The sequence below is a fragment of the Protomyctophum bolini genome (assembly GCF_963924005.1).
Source record: "Protomyctophum bolini genome assembly, chromosome: 24".
Lineage (NCBI taxonomy): Eukaryota > Metazoa > Chordata > Actinopteri > Myctophiformes > Myctophidae > Protomyctophum > Protomyctophum bolini.
The window spans coordinates 12026216-12047430 of record NC_137885.1 but is presented as its reverse complement, the minus strand read 5'-3'; the positions used below and the strand labels follow the sequence as shown (position 1 = coordinate 12047430).

Here is a 21215-nt window from a genome sequence, read left to right as displayed (position 1 = left end):
TTGTACCGTATATGTATTCTGAACAGGAAGTGATCAACGGGATCATGACCTGGAAGAGTTTGGATTCAGCCGCCTTGTGTCTCTCGACCTTAACCACCCTTACCAGCGATGAGGCATTGTACAGGTGAGGCAAACTTATCATTTTATTTTTGAGTGGTGCAACCGCTCCTATAGACAACTATGTGTGATGTGTGACTGGGTCCCTGGGTCTGTCCCTGCGTCCATGGCGGTGTCTGAGCACGAAAGTGTTGGTATGCGGTCAGGTTTTCAGCTGGCTCAGGGAAGAGGACGATCCTGCCATGCATAGTCCACCATAGATAGGTGAATGAACTGTATCTATCTGTGGGCAGGTATATGCTGTGCCTGTGTGTGCGTGAGTGTATGCGGGTGTATGAGTTTGAAATTTCCCTTTCTAGATGTTGTGAAAAGTAAGTCTCCTGTAGTGTTACCATTCCATCACATCTGTATACTTGTTTATTTTGTATTTTTTGGGGGTTAATATACACATTATCAATATAATTCAGTAAAATGAAGTTATTATAGGATTTGGTCTATATGGATCAGTGTCCAAAAGGTGAAAACAGGAATGGAAGACCGCTGAAGTTTTCAATTGAAACGGAAAGACAATTTGATTGCACCACGTAACAGATAGGATGTAATTATTTGTTGACAGGGAATAAGGCAGCAGTAATTGACAATAAACGTGCTTACTCTTGCATTAAATTAGACAGCGGAACACTTGCTATGTTTGCCAATCAGAGATTTGAGAGGATTTATTAGGCAAACACATCGGGCGGTGATTAATTTGGTCCCCAACTTCCCGAGCAGCGTCTGAGGCTCCGAGCTCTCTTTCACCACCAACGCCTCCGTGATTATTGCTCAATTGGACCGGCCGCTACCACCACACAGAGTTCAACAATGCAATTCATGGTGGGCAAACCTCTGCCGTTTTCAAGGCAGTCGAGCGATAATCATGGAGTTAGTAGTGAAAGGAGGGCTCGCTCAGCTTGGCTAAATTAAGCTAAATTAAGTTGGTGCTCTGCAACACACTACAGTGCTGCCGGGCGCATCAATGACAAGCGAGGATGCACGCGAATCAAAAAAAAAAAAAACGCTGCTAAAATTTGGAAAAACACCTCCTTGGGGATTGTAGGGTTTCCCCTACAATCAGATATTAGGTCATGGTCTGAAAAACATTTTCAGTTTTGGGATTGTTTTGGCTTTAATCCCTGTAATCGACACACAAAACCTCCCAAATATTTTCTATTTGTTGAAAATTACAGAGGGTTGGATATGTTCTTAACCACTTAAGTCCTACTGTCTCTGTCGGGTGGAAACCTCATGCTTAAGATTTTCGCAATTTCTCCCCTGTATCAAGCAGCTTGACCGCTCACTGATCACGGCGAGAAGGGAACTGCAAGTTAATCTAAAACTGATCCCCTCCCTACAGGGGCCATATCCACCATTGTGAATGAAACCATGTCTGTCATCTTATCAAGCTTATCAAGAAATGAGCACATTCCAAAAATAGGGCAACATTGTGAAGTGCCATTTCTATGTCTGTCTGTCTGTCTCTCTCACACGCTCACACGCACACACACACACGCAAACGCACACACACACACACACACACACACACACACACACACACACACACACACACACACACACACACACACGCGCACGGTACGCGCGCACACACACACACACACACACACACACACACACACACACACACACCCCATGTGTTGCATGCTTGCAATCATTAATAACAAACAGTTCGTCTCTTTCTGTCTCTTATCGTGTATCGTCATCATATGCAGTTTGATATACTGTAAGACTTTCCACTGCATGTGATGATGGTGTGATCTTATGGAAACGAAAGTGTGAAGTTCAACGTTCCCTTTTCAGCCTGAAACCACTTGACAACCACAATGCTATAAATGAATGGCTGTGTTGTGAAAAACAGTATGTGTTTGTGTTAGCACCTGCCGTGCATTGTAGTTTGCACCTGCTGGCTGCAGTGCATGGTGATTTGTAACGTGGTATAGCATCATAAATGCTCTGCAGTCCGCATCATAATTGGGTGTAATGTGTTTAGCATAGTGCGTCGCACCTGCTCGCATCTCGCTTATGCAACCGCACACCTCCACACCCGCCTCCGCATGCAAATAACTATACAGTAGGAAATAGATGCTTTTTTCCAATGTGCGGCAGGTACACACACACACAGATTTGATTTTTATTTGGATCTCTTTTAGCCTTTCGGCTAAAAGAGTCCAGAAATAAATTAAAACATTACAAAATACAATATATCAAATGAAAATACACATCCGTACACACTCATTCACCCAGCAAACGCGGCATAAAGCAAAACATGTTTTTTTTTAGTCCCCCGCTCGCGAGAAATATGCACTTGTATTAATTTTGTTCCTGTGTTCGTTCTCTCAACCTATTAGTGGGAGCGGACATCTCCCATATGGATAAAAGAAGAAAAACCTCAGCAAGCTGTGTGTCCTTGCTCCCTTCAACAAACATTTATGTTTTCTTCATGTATGTGCTTTGTTGATGGTGCCGGGGTGGCTGACCTTCACATGTCGGTAATGTACAGCTGAGGCGAACACGAGGAATGGACGAGTGTAAACGAGATAAACAGTGTTATTTATGGCTGCTATCGCTATAGGTCACATGCCGCTATAGTAAAAATGTACCATGATGTCCCGTGATTGTCATTTAATCCACCCAAAACATACTTTTTATAAGCTAGGATCATATCGTTTAGAGAAAGGAGCCGCAAATGAAGCGTGTTTTGGTCTAAAAAGAAGACGGCATAAGACCAGCGGATTTTCCATTTCAGATTTCTTCCCGTTTTCATTTTTTTTACCGGACCGAAACGCGAGTGTTATGACCGCAAACAGGACACGGTTGATCAAAAAAAGGGGACATGCCACAAAACCTCTAACAGGAAGACCACATTTGGTTCTAAACGTCCTTATCGCCAACGTACATCAAAGTCAGACGTCACTGTCGGAGAGAAACCTTGTATCTCCGCACAACGCTACGGTTTTGTCCATAAATCAACTTTACTTTCAAAGTGGTTAAGTGTGTCTGTGGGTTTTACATATAAAATATCCTATTTAAAGGTATAGGGTAACTGATAAGTTTTTTGTTTAAAAGGTTAAACCACTGATGGTGTTGGTTCAGTAACAGAGCTCTCCCTGTCTCTCCAGCTCTTTAATAAACTGGTAGGTGACAAACATTCAGCCAATCAGGAGAGTACCAGCTTAGTTTATAATCTATAGTGTTCCAGTTCCAAATTTGTCTGCTCATTTATTTGTGTCACCACTTACAATTCCTCTTGTTCTCTTAGTCTCTATAATGATTGGATTCAAATTGGAGACTCCTGTTGCTGAATACAGGTGTCCTCCCCCCATTTCTCCTGAAAAGCAACAGTTTTGGACATACAAGGTTTCCGCCTGAGAGCGATGACATACATGGAAGTGATCATTAATTCAAAGCATTTTAGCTAATAATATGCTGCAGGTCACACACACACACCCATTGAAATAATAATTAATTCAACGCTATAAGCAGGAGCGCAGAACACCAACGACCTGGCCAGATGTATGAACCGGGATGACTGGAAGCGACGATGGAGGGCTCGTCTGAGGACGACTTGGAGAGATATGCACGAGTAGGCTGAATTAATGATAGTATTTTGATGTGGAAGTGAGCACCGAGCTCTCTTAGCCATCGTGCTCCTTTTACGATGTGTGCTCGCGCCTCTGCCACCTGTCTCAACCGCTAGCAGTCAGGTGTGCAAAAGAAGAACAGACAAACATGCATTTTTCATCACACACAATATTGTTCGGGGCCGTGAGTTGATCTACCCTTTTTTTCTTCGATGGCCTCTTCACCTCACTGGGAAAAAGTGAGATCACGTGTTAGTACGATAGGCCTAATCTCAACACTCTCGGATACATTTAAACAGTGGTGGAAAAAGTACTCAACATTTGTTAAAGTATCAATACTGCAATATAGTAACTATTCCAGTTACAAGTAAAAGTCCAGAATTCAAAATGTACTTGAGTAAAAGGACAAAAGTATTGGCATCAAATTGTACTTAATTTCATACCATATTTTCAAACGGTCGAAATGTATATAGTGCTGAAGTGGTTAAATGTATGTTTTGCAATAATAATCAAAGTAACTATAGTAACTAAAGTTTTCATATAAATGTAGTGTAGTAAAAGTACAATATTTGGAGAATAAGTGTTTGGAGTGAAATTGGAAATGCGAAAGTAAAGTAGAAAAAAAGTACCGTAGGCCTAGTAAATGTACATAAATCACGTGTTATATCAGTACTCTCGGAAACATTTGAAAGAACAGAATGGTGTCCTTATCTTCCCCAGCAGGACACCTCCATACAAGCAGCCAGCCACCGTGGGCCACCAATGCCACGCCAGTCCCCATACCTTATACGGATTGAAAACAACAGAGAAGTGTTGGTGGTTGAAATGTCTGACCGCGTTTAACAGCCGAAGGGATATTTGTCTTTATTCACGCACGTTTGCCTCCAAATTTGCCACAGACTCTCTCTATGATCTGCTGTAGGCTTATTGTCCCGCCCTCAATGTCTTCATATATTGTACTTAATGTATATAAAAAAATTCAGCCACCTCTTTAGCACTCTGCGCAACGTCATCAAACAGCGTTACGCGCACCTATGGTAACATTATTCTACAGGCCACATGTTGCTACTGGACTGGAGAGCGAAAAAAAGAAAAATTGTTCCAATGTTTATTTTTTAAGTCAAACAGTGGAGATACATGGCTCCTGTGCGTGTGCGTGCGTGCATGCGTGCCTGTTTGCGTGTGTGCATGCGTGTGAAGGCACTTCATTGTCTGTTTTACATTCAAGACCGGATTTGGGCGCAGCTTCTTGTCAGGCCAGAGCAGCGCCAGTGTCTGCTCAGTGACATGCACAGTGCCACTGTGTGTGTCTGCTTGTCAAAACAAACGACACGATTTGCATACACACCGTAGAGGAGATGGTATTCTGGTGGGGCGGTGTGTGCGTGCGTGCGTGCGTGCGTGCGCTTTTCAAGACCGACAAAGAAAATAACCTGCATTCCAATATAGCTTGGTCTCAAGTTGCAATGTACATTGAAACACACTATAGGATGCCAGGTTTACAAATTGGCGAAACACCGGGAAAAGAGAGAACACCCCAGCATTATAAAGCACATTTACGACCAGGTTCAACCAACGTGTCCTACAAAAGGTCAATTGAAAACAAACAAGAACAAGATTAATAGATTAAAAAAAAGTATGAAGTATAAAAAGAGGGCTAAAAACATGCATTTCGGCAGCATAGCAGAGATAAAGGCCAGACTTGGAAGAAATGGGTCTTGAGTAAGCATTTAAAAACCTCCGGTGAGGTGACTGAGCAGAATGAATCATGTAAGGGGCAAGTTGTTCCATGCAGAGCCTGGGGCCGGCCATCTGCAGATGGCTGGCCACTGTGACCTTCTGAATCTGGTCTTAAATTAATTATACCTAGTTGAGCCTCTTTTATTCACACGCGTTTGAATCTCCCTGTATATGGTTGATTGTTTTTTTAAATAGTTGTATGGTTGTTTATTAGTTTTTTTTTCTCTTTTTTTGCAGATGTTTTTCATATTCTGATATATAGGCATATACACAGTACGCACGTGTGAGTGCGTGCGTGCATGCTCCGTTGTAACTACCACCGTGTGTGTGCAGATTTAAGATGCATTTGAAACCTCTGTGGACACTGTGCTTGCAACATGATTGCAAGCTTGCATACAACAAGGCACTGCACACAGATGGAGTATACCAACAGCCTGGTGCTGCTTGGTGGACCTTCCCATGATCAGCTACCGGGGACACAACCACAGACTGGTTGTTGGACTTAGGATGCCTACACACTACTTGAGCCCATGGAATGCTGGGTGGCATGACATGCTTGTTGTATCGTGACCGAGGACATAATGCCTTGATTTTGCTGTTAACTTTGCTTGCTGCACCTGAACTATTTATGTCCCTGTATGCAATGTCCTCTGTGTGGACATAAATAAATTAAGTGTGTGTGTGTGTGTGTGTGTGTGTGTGTGTGTGTGTGTCAGGCCTGTGGACGACAACCCAGATCTACTTCCTCTCACAGCTCCGCCGCCTCTCCTGGGCCTCCCGGATGACCTGGCAGAACTAGTGGTCAAACCGTAAGCTACTGCACCGACACTTCATATATGTTTGAATTTTACTGAGGAATTTTCGGGTTTTTTCATCATCATATGAAAGCAGGGAATCATAGCTTCACATTTACATATTGGTTGTTCAGTTTGACCCACCAGTTTTGGAGATATGGCTTATAGAGTAATGTCTTGCAGAGAAACGGCGAGTTGAGAAAACAGGCTTGAAATGTTCACTTCTGTGGTCTCTAACATATAGCTACATGTTAAAGCATGTATTTCATATTTGCATGTCGATTTCAGCACTTATTTCAGACATGCTCTAGTATGTGAAGAGTCTGCCTGTGCTAATAACTCATTTTGGAAAAAATAAATAAAAGTTTTTCTCCTCTGGTGAAAAGCTGGAATTTGCACGATGGCAGGCTCTCAGTCAAATCTGGTCGCGTGTATAAATAGCTCATGTCATTTAGCCAGATGATCAGTTTCAGTTCAGCTTTATTTTCGGAATGTTGGACATGCAGTATATACATAACAAGTATCATTTTTTTGTGTCAGTTGCTTGTATCCTGTCCAAACATCCGAAAAAGGGCTAGGGAGAAGCCACAGGCTTGTCGGGTTCCTATCCCTGGAGGCCATATGCATATTTAGGTGCACACGTGTTGTAGACTACTGGACATATCTGTCTACCTGCACAGTGCACACATACATGTAGCCCTTACATATACATTCACACACACACTCATATATATATATTAACACATATATACATATGCACATATACAGTACACACCTACTTACACACACACCACAATATACATCGCATCAACACAATAATTCCTGCTGTGTAGAATCAATACATTCCATTGCCTGTCCGATTGATTCTCCACCTATACCGATAACATGTCTGTTAACATCTAAATGCAATGAATGGGCTACAATCGTGTGGAAACAATTAAGTAATGAATACATGAAAATAAATAAGCAGCAGAAGAACCAATGCAAAGACTTGATGGTGGTCCGTCATATTGTGACGTTTTCTTTTTTTAATATTTTTTATCCCACTATTTTGTAACACATTTTTCACCCCTCTGTCAATCATCTAATGTGATCCTGGGCTCTACACACCCTCCACCAACCTAGTCCCCATATATGGGGGACATGGGGAGAGCAACGGACTTGAACTCATACTTCCTTCTAGCCCCTCTCGGAACCCCCTGGGTCAGCCCAATCCGAACCGAACCGGGCTGACCCGTAGGGTTCCTGGTCAAGCTAAGATTTTTCAATGCGATTGTTGGGACGCGGATATACACAAACTCATCGTTTAGTCCATCGGCGCGGAATTAGGACGCTTTTTATTGTGTTTGTTTACGGATGTGCGAACTATAAGTACCTTACATACCTCTGATAAAATCTCCTGTGTCGCGGAAGCCGTTAAGTATTTTTAATCCATGTTTGATTAAAAATGTCGCTTTGATTTCTTCTTGTTTATTTACCGTTTATTGTACCGCCTCTCGATGTGCGGTTGGCTTTGCGGACTATGTCCCTTCCTCTGATCTGCTCCGTCATAGCTGTAGCACCACTAGCTAGCCAGATAGGCGGTACAATGAGGTGTCAATAAACAAGGTAGGAAGAAGCGACATTTTTAATCAATCATGGATTAAAAATACTTAACGGCTTCCGCGACACAGGAGATGTGTCGGTATGGTATGTAAGGTACTTATAGTTCGCACATTCGTAAGTCAATACATGAATAACCATGGTAAAAGCGCGCAGAAGTCCGTCTCATGGAGTGTTTACATTGTATTTGTTTGTGCGTAACTGGCGACAGCCCCACGTGAAGCAGGACCCAATGCAGTAAAGTCTTAAAAGTGTCAGAAACTTTACTACATTCGGGTTCTGCTTGCGGGGCTAACTTCCTTCATGCCTGAGTGTCCAAGTTGCTCCTTTACACCTGACAGGGGGGAGTTTCCCTGGTTGGACCTCTATCTAATGTTACTTTAGACATGTTTGGATCTGGACTTGGATTGGAATAATACTTATGTTGTTGTTGTGTATTTTCAGAACAGAAGGCCCAGCATTGCAGCTCACACCAGAGATGATCAGAGCAGAGTTTCCGTGGGATCAGACCAGCCCCAGCAGCAGCCGTCTCAACGCAAACACGACAGCCGGGTGAGACCGCGTCCCCTGACAAATTGAATGGCGTTTTTCCTGTTTCTATGGCAGTGGTGCTCAACCTTTTTCATGTTCAGGGACCCCCATAATTATCTGTATTTGGCCGCGGAACCCCTTCTGAAAATATGTTGTTCCAGGCACCCCCCCCAGAAGCAAAGATTTGAGGTAAAAACGTTCGCTCTGAAAGAATATATATTCAAGGATTTGCGCCACATTTTCACGATTTTCCAAAAATAGCAGATCTACAAGCTCGTAGCGTGGCACGATAGCCAAAGTATAACATAATGCTTAAAACACCAGAGGGGGTTCCCGTCCTGAATTGGTTAATTAGGCATGGCATTGTTTTGGTTTCATTATTAGATTTTAAGTAAGATTAGGCAGTGATTTGTTACGGAAAAAATAGTGATTGTAAAGGTATTTAGGTCAATTAGCGCGAGTATGGGGGCCACGCATAAAACATAAATGAAACAAATCCACAAAACTACAGTAGCATCGTTGGTGTTGACCTATTTCTACCATATAGCTCAACTTTCGTTCAACTTGGAACCCTCTGTCACTTGGAACTGTAAGTATTTCCTACAGCTTTAAGTCCAAAGACCCTTTAATATGACAGGGTGACAGTGTTGACGATTTTTCGAAGACAATTCAAGCAGACAAAACAGCATTACAGATCATAGCCCCGCAGACCACCTGGCCCGAATCTTGACAGTTCTTATTGTCAGCGTCTCTAAAAGAGAATTGAATTGTCACATTCTATGTACAGGCATGCTACACATCAATGCTAGTGTTGAACCAGCTGCAAAGAGAATAGTGTAGTGGATATATAGACCTTGGGTTGGGGAATTGACAGCAGCAGGAGCTGTGACAAGACCCCTGCTGTGAAGTTAACCCTCCTATGGTTTTGAGCAGATTGGCATTCTAAAATGTCTATTATAGCACCCAAAAACCCCTAGTGTGTCTGTCTATTCTGGGCATGTGATAATAGGCCAAACATTCGTTGGAAATAATAGCTGATTTACAAGCTCATGACGTGTCACAGCGAGACGTATAGTCTGTTGGATGGAAACCTAATTATTGCTTTTCATGACTCAAATTCGGAATGTAACAAAAGCAGCAAATCTACAAGCTACGTGCACGCTTTTTTGTCCTTTTTCTGCTCCAAGTGAGCCAAAATCCAGTGTTTGGAAGGTTTTTTTCCCCTCTTCTTCCCTCTTGGTTCCCGTCTTAGTTCCCGTCCATACAAATGTTCTTGTACCCGGTTATTTGTTAGTGTTTTATTTTGGAGTATTGTTGTATATATTCTAAAGGCTTCTGGAGGTATTGTTCATGGATTTATTATTTGGCTTTTGTAAAACTTGACATGTACAATGTAGCGTTTAAAGGTGTAATTATGTATTCTGCCGCTTGGCCAGTTCCCACTTGAAAAAGAGACGCGCTCTCAATGTGTTTTTACTGGTTAAATAAAGGTAAAAAAAATAATAATAATTCTTACATCCGTGGACGAAAACAACTCGTCGCCCGTCTACTGCAGCCCTAATGGTCTCTATGAATACAATATTGGTATCTTCTTCTACTGTGGTATTTTGCGCATTTGACTGGCACTGGCCTCACGATGCCGCCTAGTGTAACGGGAGGGATTGGGTTCAAGACCTCATGCGTTGCTCTCAGTTCACACACTGTAACTGTATAGTAAACATCGTGTTACTTCCTAAGGTATGACCCGACCAGGATGAGGAAGAACGTGATGGCCGAGCTGAGACGCCTCAGGAGCACTACACCGTTGGCGGGAGAGGACTGTGAATAAGGTACTGTACGCTCACACACACACTCACACAGGTATAAATAAACTACCGTACCTCCCCATCAGCCGAACACGACCACCAATTGACTGCCCTCCAATACACACACACACACGCACACATACATACACACACACACACACACACACACACACACACACACACACACACACACACACAGGCAAAAATAAAACTGCTAAATTGCCTCTCTCACAGTTGCTTCGCCCACCTTGAGCACGGGGCGTGAAATAAGCCACCTTACCGCATGCAACACAGTGGTTACACACAATAACCCATTCTGGGCAGGAACCCCTTTTGATGTTTTTATGTTCTACTTTATTGAAAAATAGCAGATCTACAAGCTCGTAGCTTGTAGGTCTGCTATTTTTGAAAGATCGTGAAAATGTAGTGCAAATCCTTGAATATATATTCTTCCAGAGCGAGTGTTTTTAACTCAAATCTTTGCTTCTGGGAGGTCCATGGAATAGCATATTTTCAGATGGCGGCCAATTACATATAATTTTTGGGGTCCTTGACATGAAATATTGAGAACCACTAATATAGAAACATGAGGTTTTTCAGAAAGTTGTCATGATTAGAAGACTCAATTTTGACGTCTGGCCTAAATGGGATAAAGGTCTGTAAATACGCACAGCTGCTTGAGACTCTCTCCCATGCAAAACAATGCATTGACAACCCTCTCACACACCATGCACAAAATCACCTATACTCTAAGTTTAGAGACATTCCAGCTGTGTATACCCAGACAATAGGCTCTCAGAAAGAGGGACTCAGTGGGACTCTCATACACTACTGTGTTCTATCAAATCTGTGGAATAGCACGTGATAACCGCATGTAGTCTCACCATGGCTGGAACATTATTATTCCCATCCATTCATCGCGATAGATGTTGGATTCTTAAAATGGCACTATTCATTCTTCCGAAAAGAGATTGGGAGCGCAGTGTACTGTATATTGGAGCCACGGTGAATGCCTGGCCTAAGTTTTGAATAATAAAAGTGAGCATGCAACAATTTCATATTATAACGTCAGAAACGGCAGTGCCGTTACTTTGTTGGTGAAACGTCAGCGTCGTGAACGGGACCGCAAAAGACGTCCGTGCTCTCTAAATGCGACTCCTGTGGTGCGTTGTGTTGGCAGAATAATGAACACGCTCAGCTGTGCACGTGAATTGTTAATCAATCTTTTGTTCGGTCTGCGTTTGGCACATATAATTAAATATTTAAAACCCGGATCATGTATTAATTGGGTCGCGGAACGAATGAAAAAACAAACAAAAAACCCCCCTGCTATTTAGCTCAGATTTGATTCAGATGTAGGGCTGCAAATATTGATTATTTTCTTCGATTTTTTTTTTTTTTAATTGATTTTGAATAATTTCGCTTTTCTTTAACACAAATCTCTTCTGGGGTTTCCCTGGCACAAACATTTTCAGATGGGGGTCCTTATTGGCACAAAAAGGTTTGAGAACTACTGATTTAGAAGGCATTTGTAGAATCGGCCTCAGGGTCTTAATGGATTAACCCCCTCCCTCCCTCAGAAGTCATGCTGACAGTGAACTGACTGGGAGGGGCAGGGCAGCATGTCTCCACTCTCCCCCCTAGAAGGCGCTCTCCATCTATCCCTGCTGCCAGAGAGTTAGGAGAGTTAATACAAGTGTAACAATGCTTAAGTGTGTAAGTGTTGAATGTTGTTCAATGTAAACAAAAGTTGCCAATCTACAAGCTCACAACGCGACACACTGCAACACGTTCTGACGCGTTGTAAGCTTGGAGATTGTCTATTAACCCATTCTGACCGGGCACCCATTTTGGTGTTAGCATCATGTTATGCTTTAGCTATTGAAAAATAGCAGATCTACAAGCTCATAGCGCGCCACCGAGTGGCGCGCTACGAGCTTGTAGGTCTGCCATTTTTGAAAAATCGAAGAACGACTGACATTTTTAGAATCTGATCTCAGGTCAGAATGGGTTGATCAGACCAGTGTGTGTCCAGTGGAAACCTCGTAGGAATCTGATCTCAGGTCAGAATGGGTTAACAAACCACATGACACAGGCATAACTTCAGTACTGAGGCCAATTCTACAGAATGCCTGTATAGACCTTCTCAAAACCTTTCGTGTCAAGGACCCCCTAAATGTTATGTATACATATACATACAGAGAAGATTTGTGTACAAATTATTCAACATTTTTCAATATATATATATTTTTTTGTTGTGTAAAAGTAGTGCTTTTGGACATTCAACGACAGCAACAATTCGTCTTATGAGGACCAGGAAAATTGTTTCTTAAAGGACCACTTCACCACTTTTAAACCTATCTTCATAATAGGTCCTCACTAATAATCATGAAAAAATGGCGCACATTTTTTCTACTCTGTCTGTGTCTCATAGGAGGGCTGTGGGCAGTTCAGAAACTGTCTTCCAGTGACGACATCGATGGGGAATACAAGCTAATAGAAATTGCAGGCTTTCTAGTCCTGAAAAGTTGCAATGCGGAAATGGAAGCCATCGTTCTCATGATAATCAAAATATAAACATTTTTGTAAAGAAATCTTGTTTAAAAAGAAATCTCCCTAGGTTAGGTTTCTAAATTGCCCACAGCCCTCCTATGAGACAGACCGAGTAGAAAAAAATTGTGCCATTTTATCACGATATCATGATAGTGAGGACCTATTATATGAAGATAGGTTGAAAAGTGGTGAAGTGGTCCTTTAAACTCTACCTGTGGAGACATTCGGTACATAGTAAGACATGCACGCACACGCATGCGTGGGCACAGCTTTGCGCGGCTGTAGTGATTGCGTGTAAGCACACGCACGCACGCACACGCGCACACACGCACGCACGCACAGAGTTCAGAGAGTGGAGGTCATGGGAGCGGTGAACCCGTGTGGGAGTTGTGAGGCCAGTGGAATGAAAAATGTCAGAAGATATCGGAATGACAGCCCAAGCTGCTCTTAACGAGGACGGCGGGATCTCACCTCCGCTGCAGCTCCCAAATGTCACCGGCGAGGATCGCTTTGTATTATTAACCTTCCATCCGTCTTTGTTTAACTTTTTTTTTTTTTTGCTTTTTGTTTTGGCAGATTTTGACCCTGTTGAGCCGCTTATATACATGGGATCAGCGCTGCAGCTGTATGAGCGCATGGCCAGAAGAACCGCGGCTACACACAGGCAGTGGTTCTCAAACCTTTTCATGTCCAAAGGACCACCACATTGATAATATGCATTTGGCCGTGGACGGACCCACATCTGTGACGTGTGTTTTGTCGCTCATGGGGCAGACGGTTCGAGTTTGCGCGGATTGCAGATGTACACAGTACGGAGATTCGGCGCATTTATTGTTAATTTATGACAAAATAAATGTAGTATCTTGGCAGAGAACTTTTTCAATTAAATTCTTTGACCGCCAACCCCAAAACCTTCCTTTTGACTTTCAGTATCCTCTGTATGGAATGCCTTCAAGTGTGGCACTCAAAAAGCCTCTCTTATTCATCCTACAGTAGGTCGTGCTTAACTTTTTAGCTGCCAACAGGGGGCAGCATAAGCACACGTACGGACTGCACACCCGTCTGCTCTAATGCTGCATCCTCGTTTCCTTTCCGGGTTATTCAGGACGGTGGGGGCCTTTTGTTATGAGCACATCACATCATATGAGCACTTGCATTAGCTCAGACCCCTTAGCTAGCATTACAACCAGTTACATTTGCTCATCGATGCGGTACAAGCTCACAAATGATTTACGATCGTTGGGATGTGCGGCGAAAATCCTGTTATAATGGAGGCTCAACGGAGCTGGATTTAAATAGCCCATAGCTGGTGGGGACGACGGCTCTCCATACTAACCGGAGCCATGCTAAAAGGTAAATAATCGGTCGCTGCTTTCATATATGGAGTATGCGGTTGTCTACGTACTTACGCGTATAGCACCAGTAGGTACCGTTAGCCTAGCTACGTTTATTTGGGTAGTAATGGCAGCAAAAAAGTGAATTTGTTTGTAATGCTTTTGACTCTTGAAGCCTAGTGAGCGTGTTGTGAAAGCATTACATCAAAACCCAAAAATACAATTGCTCCATATTGCGTGCTTGTGTATACTCAACCAAAACAACACATGACTCACAAAGACAAACCGAGAGACCGAAACAGCCACAGGGTTCAAAGAGGGAGAGAGGGACGCAATTAGAGAATTCCACTTTGCTTTGTTGTCATATCAGCTTATCCTGACTGTCCACAGTAGTAATGGGTCTGGCTAAAGTGGCTGTCTATATTTGGGCTCCGGCTGAAGCCACGTCCAAACCAATATGAGCATGTTTGAGCACCGTTGCAGAAATGACCTCCGTCCACTCCACACCCCCAAATGTCTGGAAACGCATATCGTGCAAGCTGTCTCCTACAAGGTGCAAGGCGAAGGTGAAATCCTCAACGTTATTTCTGGTGGAATTCGATCTCTGTGGTGTGGAGGCTTAACCATGGAGGTGAATTTAGTTTCTGAAAAATATCAAAAGATGTTTGGAAACTTTCACGGCCAAAAATAATTGTTGGGGGCCGGGCTCCTTGGCCCGAAAAGCCTTGAGAACCAATGTTGTAAAGTCAGCAGAAAGATGAGGCTGACTGATTGGTTTAAGGTTCCTCTTAAAAAGAAATTGCCGAAATGCGTCCGTCATTGTCATTGTTCACTTTTCATTAATTCATTAATAACTAGGGATGTTTTTCCTTTCCGATCCCAATACCACAATTTCTGTGTTAGCCGTTACCGATACCGAATACCTATACCAGAGAATTAATAATAAAATAAAAAATATCTTACTTTGAAGTCCACCGACTGGGAATAGTGTTTATAGCTATAAAAAATAAGGGCCGATCCGATACTGATACAGTATCGGGACATTTCTATTAATAACATTTTTAAAAAAGTACTCAAAATAGCACATCTGCAAGCTCGCAACACGGCGAAAAGCGACACGTTGTGTGCTTGTATATCTGCTATTGTCACTAGTTTGGGTCCCCCGGCAAGGCAAACATCTGATTTCTCTTTTGGGTCTTGGAGCTAAAAAGTTTGGGAGCCACTACCTTACATGATTTGCTTTTTGATATCGCTTCTATGACTGGGAGTTTGTGCTCTCATTTCTTCTCATTTTGTTTGACCCCCCTGGAAGCCCCTCAAGGACCCCTGGGTTAATTGAACTCTGTGTTGTTGTTTTTTCAGGGTTTTTTTCCTTCCTTCACCGTGTTATTATTACGTGACGAAAGAAAAAAAAGACACAAATTATGACAAATTTGACAGGTCAGGAATAATTTAAAAGGCACACTTTCAAATTCATGCAGTCTTTCAAACATTTCTTTACGCATTTCTCTCAAGAGCAGAGCACCCGGTTCCACCCGGACATGTCAAAAGTTGGCAACTTCACGCCCCCACTGCTAGTGATATTTTAATGATCTTACCACCACTGCTAGTGATATTTTAATGATCTTACCACCACTGCTAGTGATATTTTAATGATCTTACCACCACTGCTAGTGATATTTTAATGATCTTATCACCGCTCTGACTCATGTTTTTCAGTGAGCCGGCGTCTTATTCTCCCTTGACAAAATGTTTGAATCTCTCTCCAGCTAAAAGGCTGATGTGCTGAAGGAAACGCATTACTATGTTATGAACAACGGCAGGCGTGTGCTGTGTCAGCAACATACGCCCCAAAAAAAAAACCTCCCCCAAAAAGCAACAATGGCGGACATTGTAAACAAAGAGGAAATGCAAATTTAGGACTGAAGAGGCCAGAGGGGGAGGGATTATACCAAGTAAGGCTATACATAATGACATCACGGGTACCACCAAATCAGTTGGGTACGTAACAACTACAAATAAAGCCTTCTAGCATGGAATTCTCCTTTAAGTGCAGTTTTGCCTTTATGCTGTGTTAATAGGCCTTTTCGGAAATTAGTTTAGACAATTATCCCTTTCAGGTGTACTTATCCCTTTCAGGTGTAATTATCCCTTTCAGGTGTGCGGCACATGGTGTTCCATGTGAGTCATCTATGAGTGAATTGGCCCTGCTGTGACGCTACCTTAGCCTGTACTGGCGGTACATGACATTTCAGTCTGTCTACAGATGGAACTGTGTGTGCCACGCAAAATAAGTTATGGAAGTGCAGGCTAGATGAAGACGGATTAAGTGATTCTCAAACTTTTTAAAATTTGTCATTAATTCATGGACCACTATAATAACTCAGAGTTACGGACGTGTGAGGGTCCATCATTTGGAACCCCCTCAAGGAACCGTGAGGGTCCCTGGCCCCCACTTTGAGAACCACAGAGAGAGAGAGAGAGAGACACACACACACACACACACACACAGCTGTGCTATATTGGTCATCTGAAAATATGTTGTTCCAGGGACCTCCCCAGAACCAAAGATTTGAGTTAAAATGTTCACTCTGTAATAATATATATTCAAAGATTTGAGGCACATTTTCACGATTTTTCAAGACCTACCAACAATGCTGTGTACAATCTTTACTGGAGTATTTCCAATTTTCAATTCAATACTTTTACTTCTACTCCACTACACCTCAGAGGCAAATATTGTACTTTTACTCCACCACAATTATATGAAAACTTTAGTTTAGTTTGTAGATTTTGATTGTTATTACAAAACATACACTTCAGCCTATATATATATATTCAGTGTCATTAATTCGGCAGCTCGTTATTCCGACATTACTAACCCTAGTTACTCTACCCAAAACCGCATGCGGAAGCCCGGGGTGAGTCTTAACAGGCCATGTATGGCGGACTAACGTGATGCGCTGTCCCCTTGGAAAATAGCCCATCTGCTTATATTCAAAATATGTGAGGGATGTCCCCATCACGTTTTTTTGCTCCCGATCCGATTCCCGATCATTTGATTTTGAGACATACCGATCTTTCCCGATCCGATCTTTATATTTTTTAAATAACATACACATAATGTATGTCACTCTAGTCTAGTCGGTTGTGTTGCCTTTCAATTATTGAAAGGCAAAATGTGACTATACTTTTATTAGAATGATGTCATTGTGTTTGTTTTTTTCTTTCTATGAAAGCATGGAATCATAGCAAAATAATGATTGTATTGTTTAATTAGAGTGAATACAGTTCTACAGCGTATAGAACTGAAGTCAAGTTAAAACTCTTAAAGAGTATCTCTCTCATTCAGAGAGAGTACTACAGACACCTATGGCATCATGCATAGTTATTTCAATAGTTATTTCAATGGTAGTGGACGGAGAGAGGAGATTTTTGTCCAACCACAAAACGGCAACCAATGGGTGAGAAGAGGGGCACAGCCACGGGCGCGACTTGACAAAGGGTGAATTAAAAATCTTTTCTCCCTGATTCCGATCTTTTGAAAATCATGTGATCGGAGCACGATTTCCGATCACCCGATCCGATTTCCACACATTTTGAAGTTATGAAATGGGACATTCCGCACAATACGGTACTTCCATTTGTAACAGCGAATACATTGCAGATACTTTTCCTTAAGACTTATGTAAAACATTTTGGTACCTTTTTTTTACACCACCGACCCCTTGGGGTCAACTGAAGTGTATAGTATTTAACAACTTAAACCCCATATCCTTCAGTGGAGCAGGGTCAACCGAAGGGCTTCTCCAGGGTGGATTAGGCTCGCACAATTACACACACTCCACACCTCAAAGCTGTCACGGTCCATCCACAGGCTGTGCCAGCCCCCATTGTAGCACTGCGGCTGATCATGTTCTATGCCAGCCACGAGGCCTTTTCAGACGGAGAGCGATTGACGCGCCTTGGTAATTCATTTTCAACGAAAGGCGGGGCGATCGCTTTGGATGCGTCGTCACTGATCCGGGCGAGAACGCCTGCGCCACTCGCTCCCCGTCTGAAGGAAAGGCTGCTGCGCTCATAGCCTCCTTTTTCAGGGACTGGAGGAGACCATTCCGGGTCTCAATGTTGGGTTATTATTTTATTTTCTGCAGCCTTTTCGTCACTTTTAGACTTCTGCAGCAGTGGCGTGCACAGATAGACACTAGGTGGTGCTAGAGCACAATTAATGTGCACTTTTTGAAAGAAAGAAATTAAAGTTATTTTTTTTTCTTTTTCTTTTTACAGTGTACAGTACTGTACAGTATGTGGACCATGGTGACATTGATCAATTCTTGATAAAAAAAGCTTCTAATATATTATTTAGGCCCCAAAATCTATAAATCTCACTCTATTAAGGCAACCCGCCGGTTCCACGTGCTGCACAAGGTGCCCTTTTTTTTCACTTGAGCACCTGCCCTCTAAATGTCTGTGCACGCCACTGGTCATCAGCACCTAATCAACATTGGTGTGTGGCCCTTCTCCCGTTGGTTTGCCTATGCTAGCTTATTCAATTATTAATGTATTATTATTTTAATCATCATTATAAATGTGCATACAATTTGCATTTTTCTTTAGATATAATTTCCTCCGCAAAGTCCATAGTAGTACAAAGTAGTAGCAAGGTTGAAATCTCTTTTTTGCAAGTAGAAATATATCTGGGTCTTAACCAACCTGTGGGCCGGTGACCACTGGTGGGTACCAAGACGTCTCGAAACGCTTTCGAGACGTTTCAACTGGATCCTGATGGAGAACAGGTTTTGGAACCACTGTTCTGTACGCAAGGTTCCTCCAACCTTATCTTTCCCCCCTTTGCTAATTCCCTTCCCTTTTTTATTCAATTCCCCATAGAGAATTTAGCCCAGATTATCCAAGTAGTTGTTGCACGGAGACAGACTTTAAGCCAGGCAGGAATGGCCTCTGCACTGCTCTGCAGGTATTAATGCAGGATAATCCTTCAGACAACCTCTTCTACTGCATCAACGCACACACACACACACACACACACACACACACACACACACACACACACACACACACATTTGCATGTGGGCCATGTCGCTTACAGCTAGCCTGGCTAATAAGCCAGTATCAGGCATAGCATGGGTAGATCAAATATACCATTTTTGTCTACGTGTGTGGGCACACGGGCTGCCCACACACATGCATGCTCACAAATGCACACACACACACACACACACACACACACACACACACACACAAGTATTTCGTTTTTGGTATAGATTTGTCTCAAATCCTTCAGCCTTGTACATCTGTACATCTGAAGAGAAAGTGCTTAAAAGCTTGGACTCAGATGGCAGACTTTTCACAGCTGCATCTCAGGAGATGTCTGCGGATGGTGATTACATAAGAAACAACAAAAAGAAGGAACACACACACACACACACACACAGGCTGCTGTCTTGTCTGAGTGCTTTCAGTGCTCTTAGCGAGGATGAGGAATGGTTGAACGCACAGTCTGTCAATGACTCAATGTGATCCTTTTTTTACCAAACTTTTTGCTCCATATCACCCACAATAGGATGTTTCTTGTCAGCTATCGGGAGGTGGGGAGGTTACAGAATATTGGAGCAATAGAACCCTTTGAGCAGTGGCGTAAAGTAACTAAGTACATGTACTCAAGTACTTAACCCATTTAGATCTACAAATGTCTTCTAAATCCTGAAAGGTTTCTGAAAAATACTATGTTTCTATGTCAGTGGTGCTCAAACTATTTCATTTCAAGGACTCCCAATATCATATGTAATTGGCTGCCAACCCCTATCTGAAAATATGTTGTTCCAGGGACCTCCCCAGAAGCAAAGACTTCAGTTAATATGATCACTCTGTAATAATACATTCAAACATTTGAGGCACATTTTCACGATTTTTCAAAAATAGCAGACCTAAAAGTTCATAACGCACTCGGCGCTATGAGCTTGTAGATCTGCTATTTTTCAATAGCTAAAGTGTAAGTGTGATTTATTTTGGTGCGTTTTTCTCAATACTTTCACTTCTACTCCGTTACAATGGCCGCCAAGTCTATGGACTTTTAATGTTTGTTTACAGCAGTTAAACAAGCATTGACGACGCGAGACGACACGTGGCCATTATGAATTACTATTTTTTTTCCTGTTCTTTTTCACCTAAACGTCATCAGTGATGTTCATTGCAATGCCATTGGTCATGATATTTGCATATAAATACCCCCCACAGAGGCTGAAATTCACACAAATTAAAAATACTTTTGACCTTTACCCTAATAAAAGTAGGTAAAATAATTGTAATATATGTTGTATTGTATGTAATGTATGTATTTTTGTGATCATTAGAATGTCTAGAACATGTTTTAATCATTATTGTGAAAGATATCCCCCAAATGTAAATGATTAATTTATTATATTATATTATTATTATACATTTTTCATCAAACTGTATTTATTTTTATTTTTTTTTACATATTTTTTAGTCTTAGTCCTAGTAGTACAAAGTTGTAGTAAGGTTGAAATCCAAGTAGAAATTAATGCGGTTCTTAGAGGGTTAACTCTTCCATCGCCACCATGGGGCGCAAAAAAGACCCTGAGCGCCAGTTTCTATACATTTTTTATTATTTTTTTATTATTTATTTTTTGTAAAAAGAAATAATATATATATATATATATTTATTTATTTTGCCCAACGTTATACGTTATAAAAAGGCGATAAAGACGTCGTTGGCGCTACGGGAGTTGCTAAAAAAGCAGTTAATTAAGACAGACATTGTAAGCATTATTTTAAACTTTAGCTATTGAAAAATAGAAGATCTAGGAGCTGGTAGATCTGCAATTGTTTTGAAAAGTCGTGAAATGTGGCACAAATCTTTGAATATTATGTTCTTTCAGAGCAAACGTTTTTGACTCAAATCTTTGCGTCCCTGGAACAACATATTTTCAGATTGGGCGTCTGCAGCCGAATACAGATAATTCTGGGGGTCCTTGACATAAATGTTTGAGAACCACTGACATAGAAGTTTTTCAGAAAACCTTTTGGATTAGAAGATTTCTTTTTTTTAGAATCGACCTCCTAAAGCAGTTAAGCAGTGATGTCATGTGCCGGTCGCAGTGCGTGTCGCTCACTTCACACAAG

The 21215-nt window shown here is 42.0% G+C and overlaps 2 protein-coding genes across 3 annotated transcripts in view; both read left to right on the top strand.

Annotated features, from left to right (window-relative positions):
• The window catches only part of cfap221 (cilia and flagella associated protein 221), a gene marked incomplete at both ends in the record, with an annotated part of 50767 nt that extends 40580 nt beyond the window's left edge, over positions 1-10187 (top strand). Inside the window, 3 exons of the mRNA XM_080758531.1 lie at positions 27-124; positions 8273-8380; positions 10097-10187. Coding sequence (XP_080614657.1) covers positions 27-124; positions 8273-8380; positions 10097-10187 — 297 coding nt within the window. The remainder of the gene's footprint in view (positions 1-26; positions 125-8272; positions 8381-10096) is intronic.
• Positions 1-21215, top strand: part of LOC308311614 (metalloreductase STEAP3-like) — a 351330-nt gene that overhangs the window by 84337 nt on the left and 245778 nt on the right. The gene's annotated exons all lie outside the window — the stretch shown is intronic.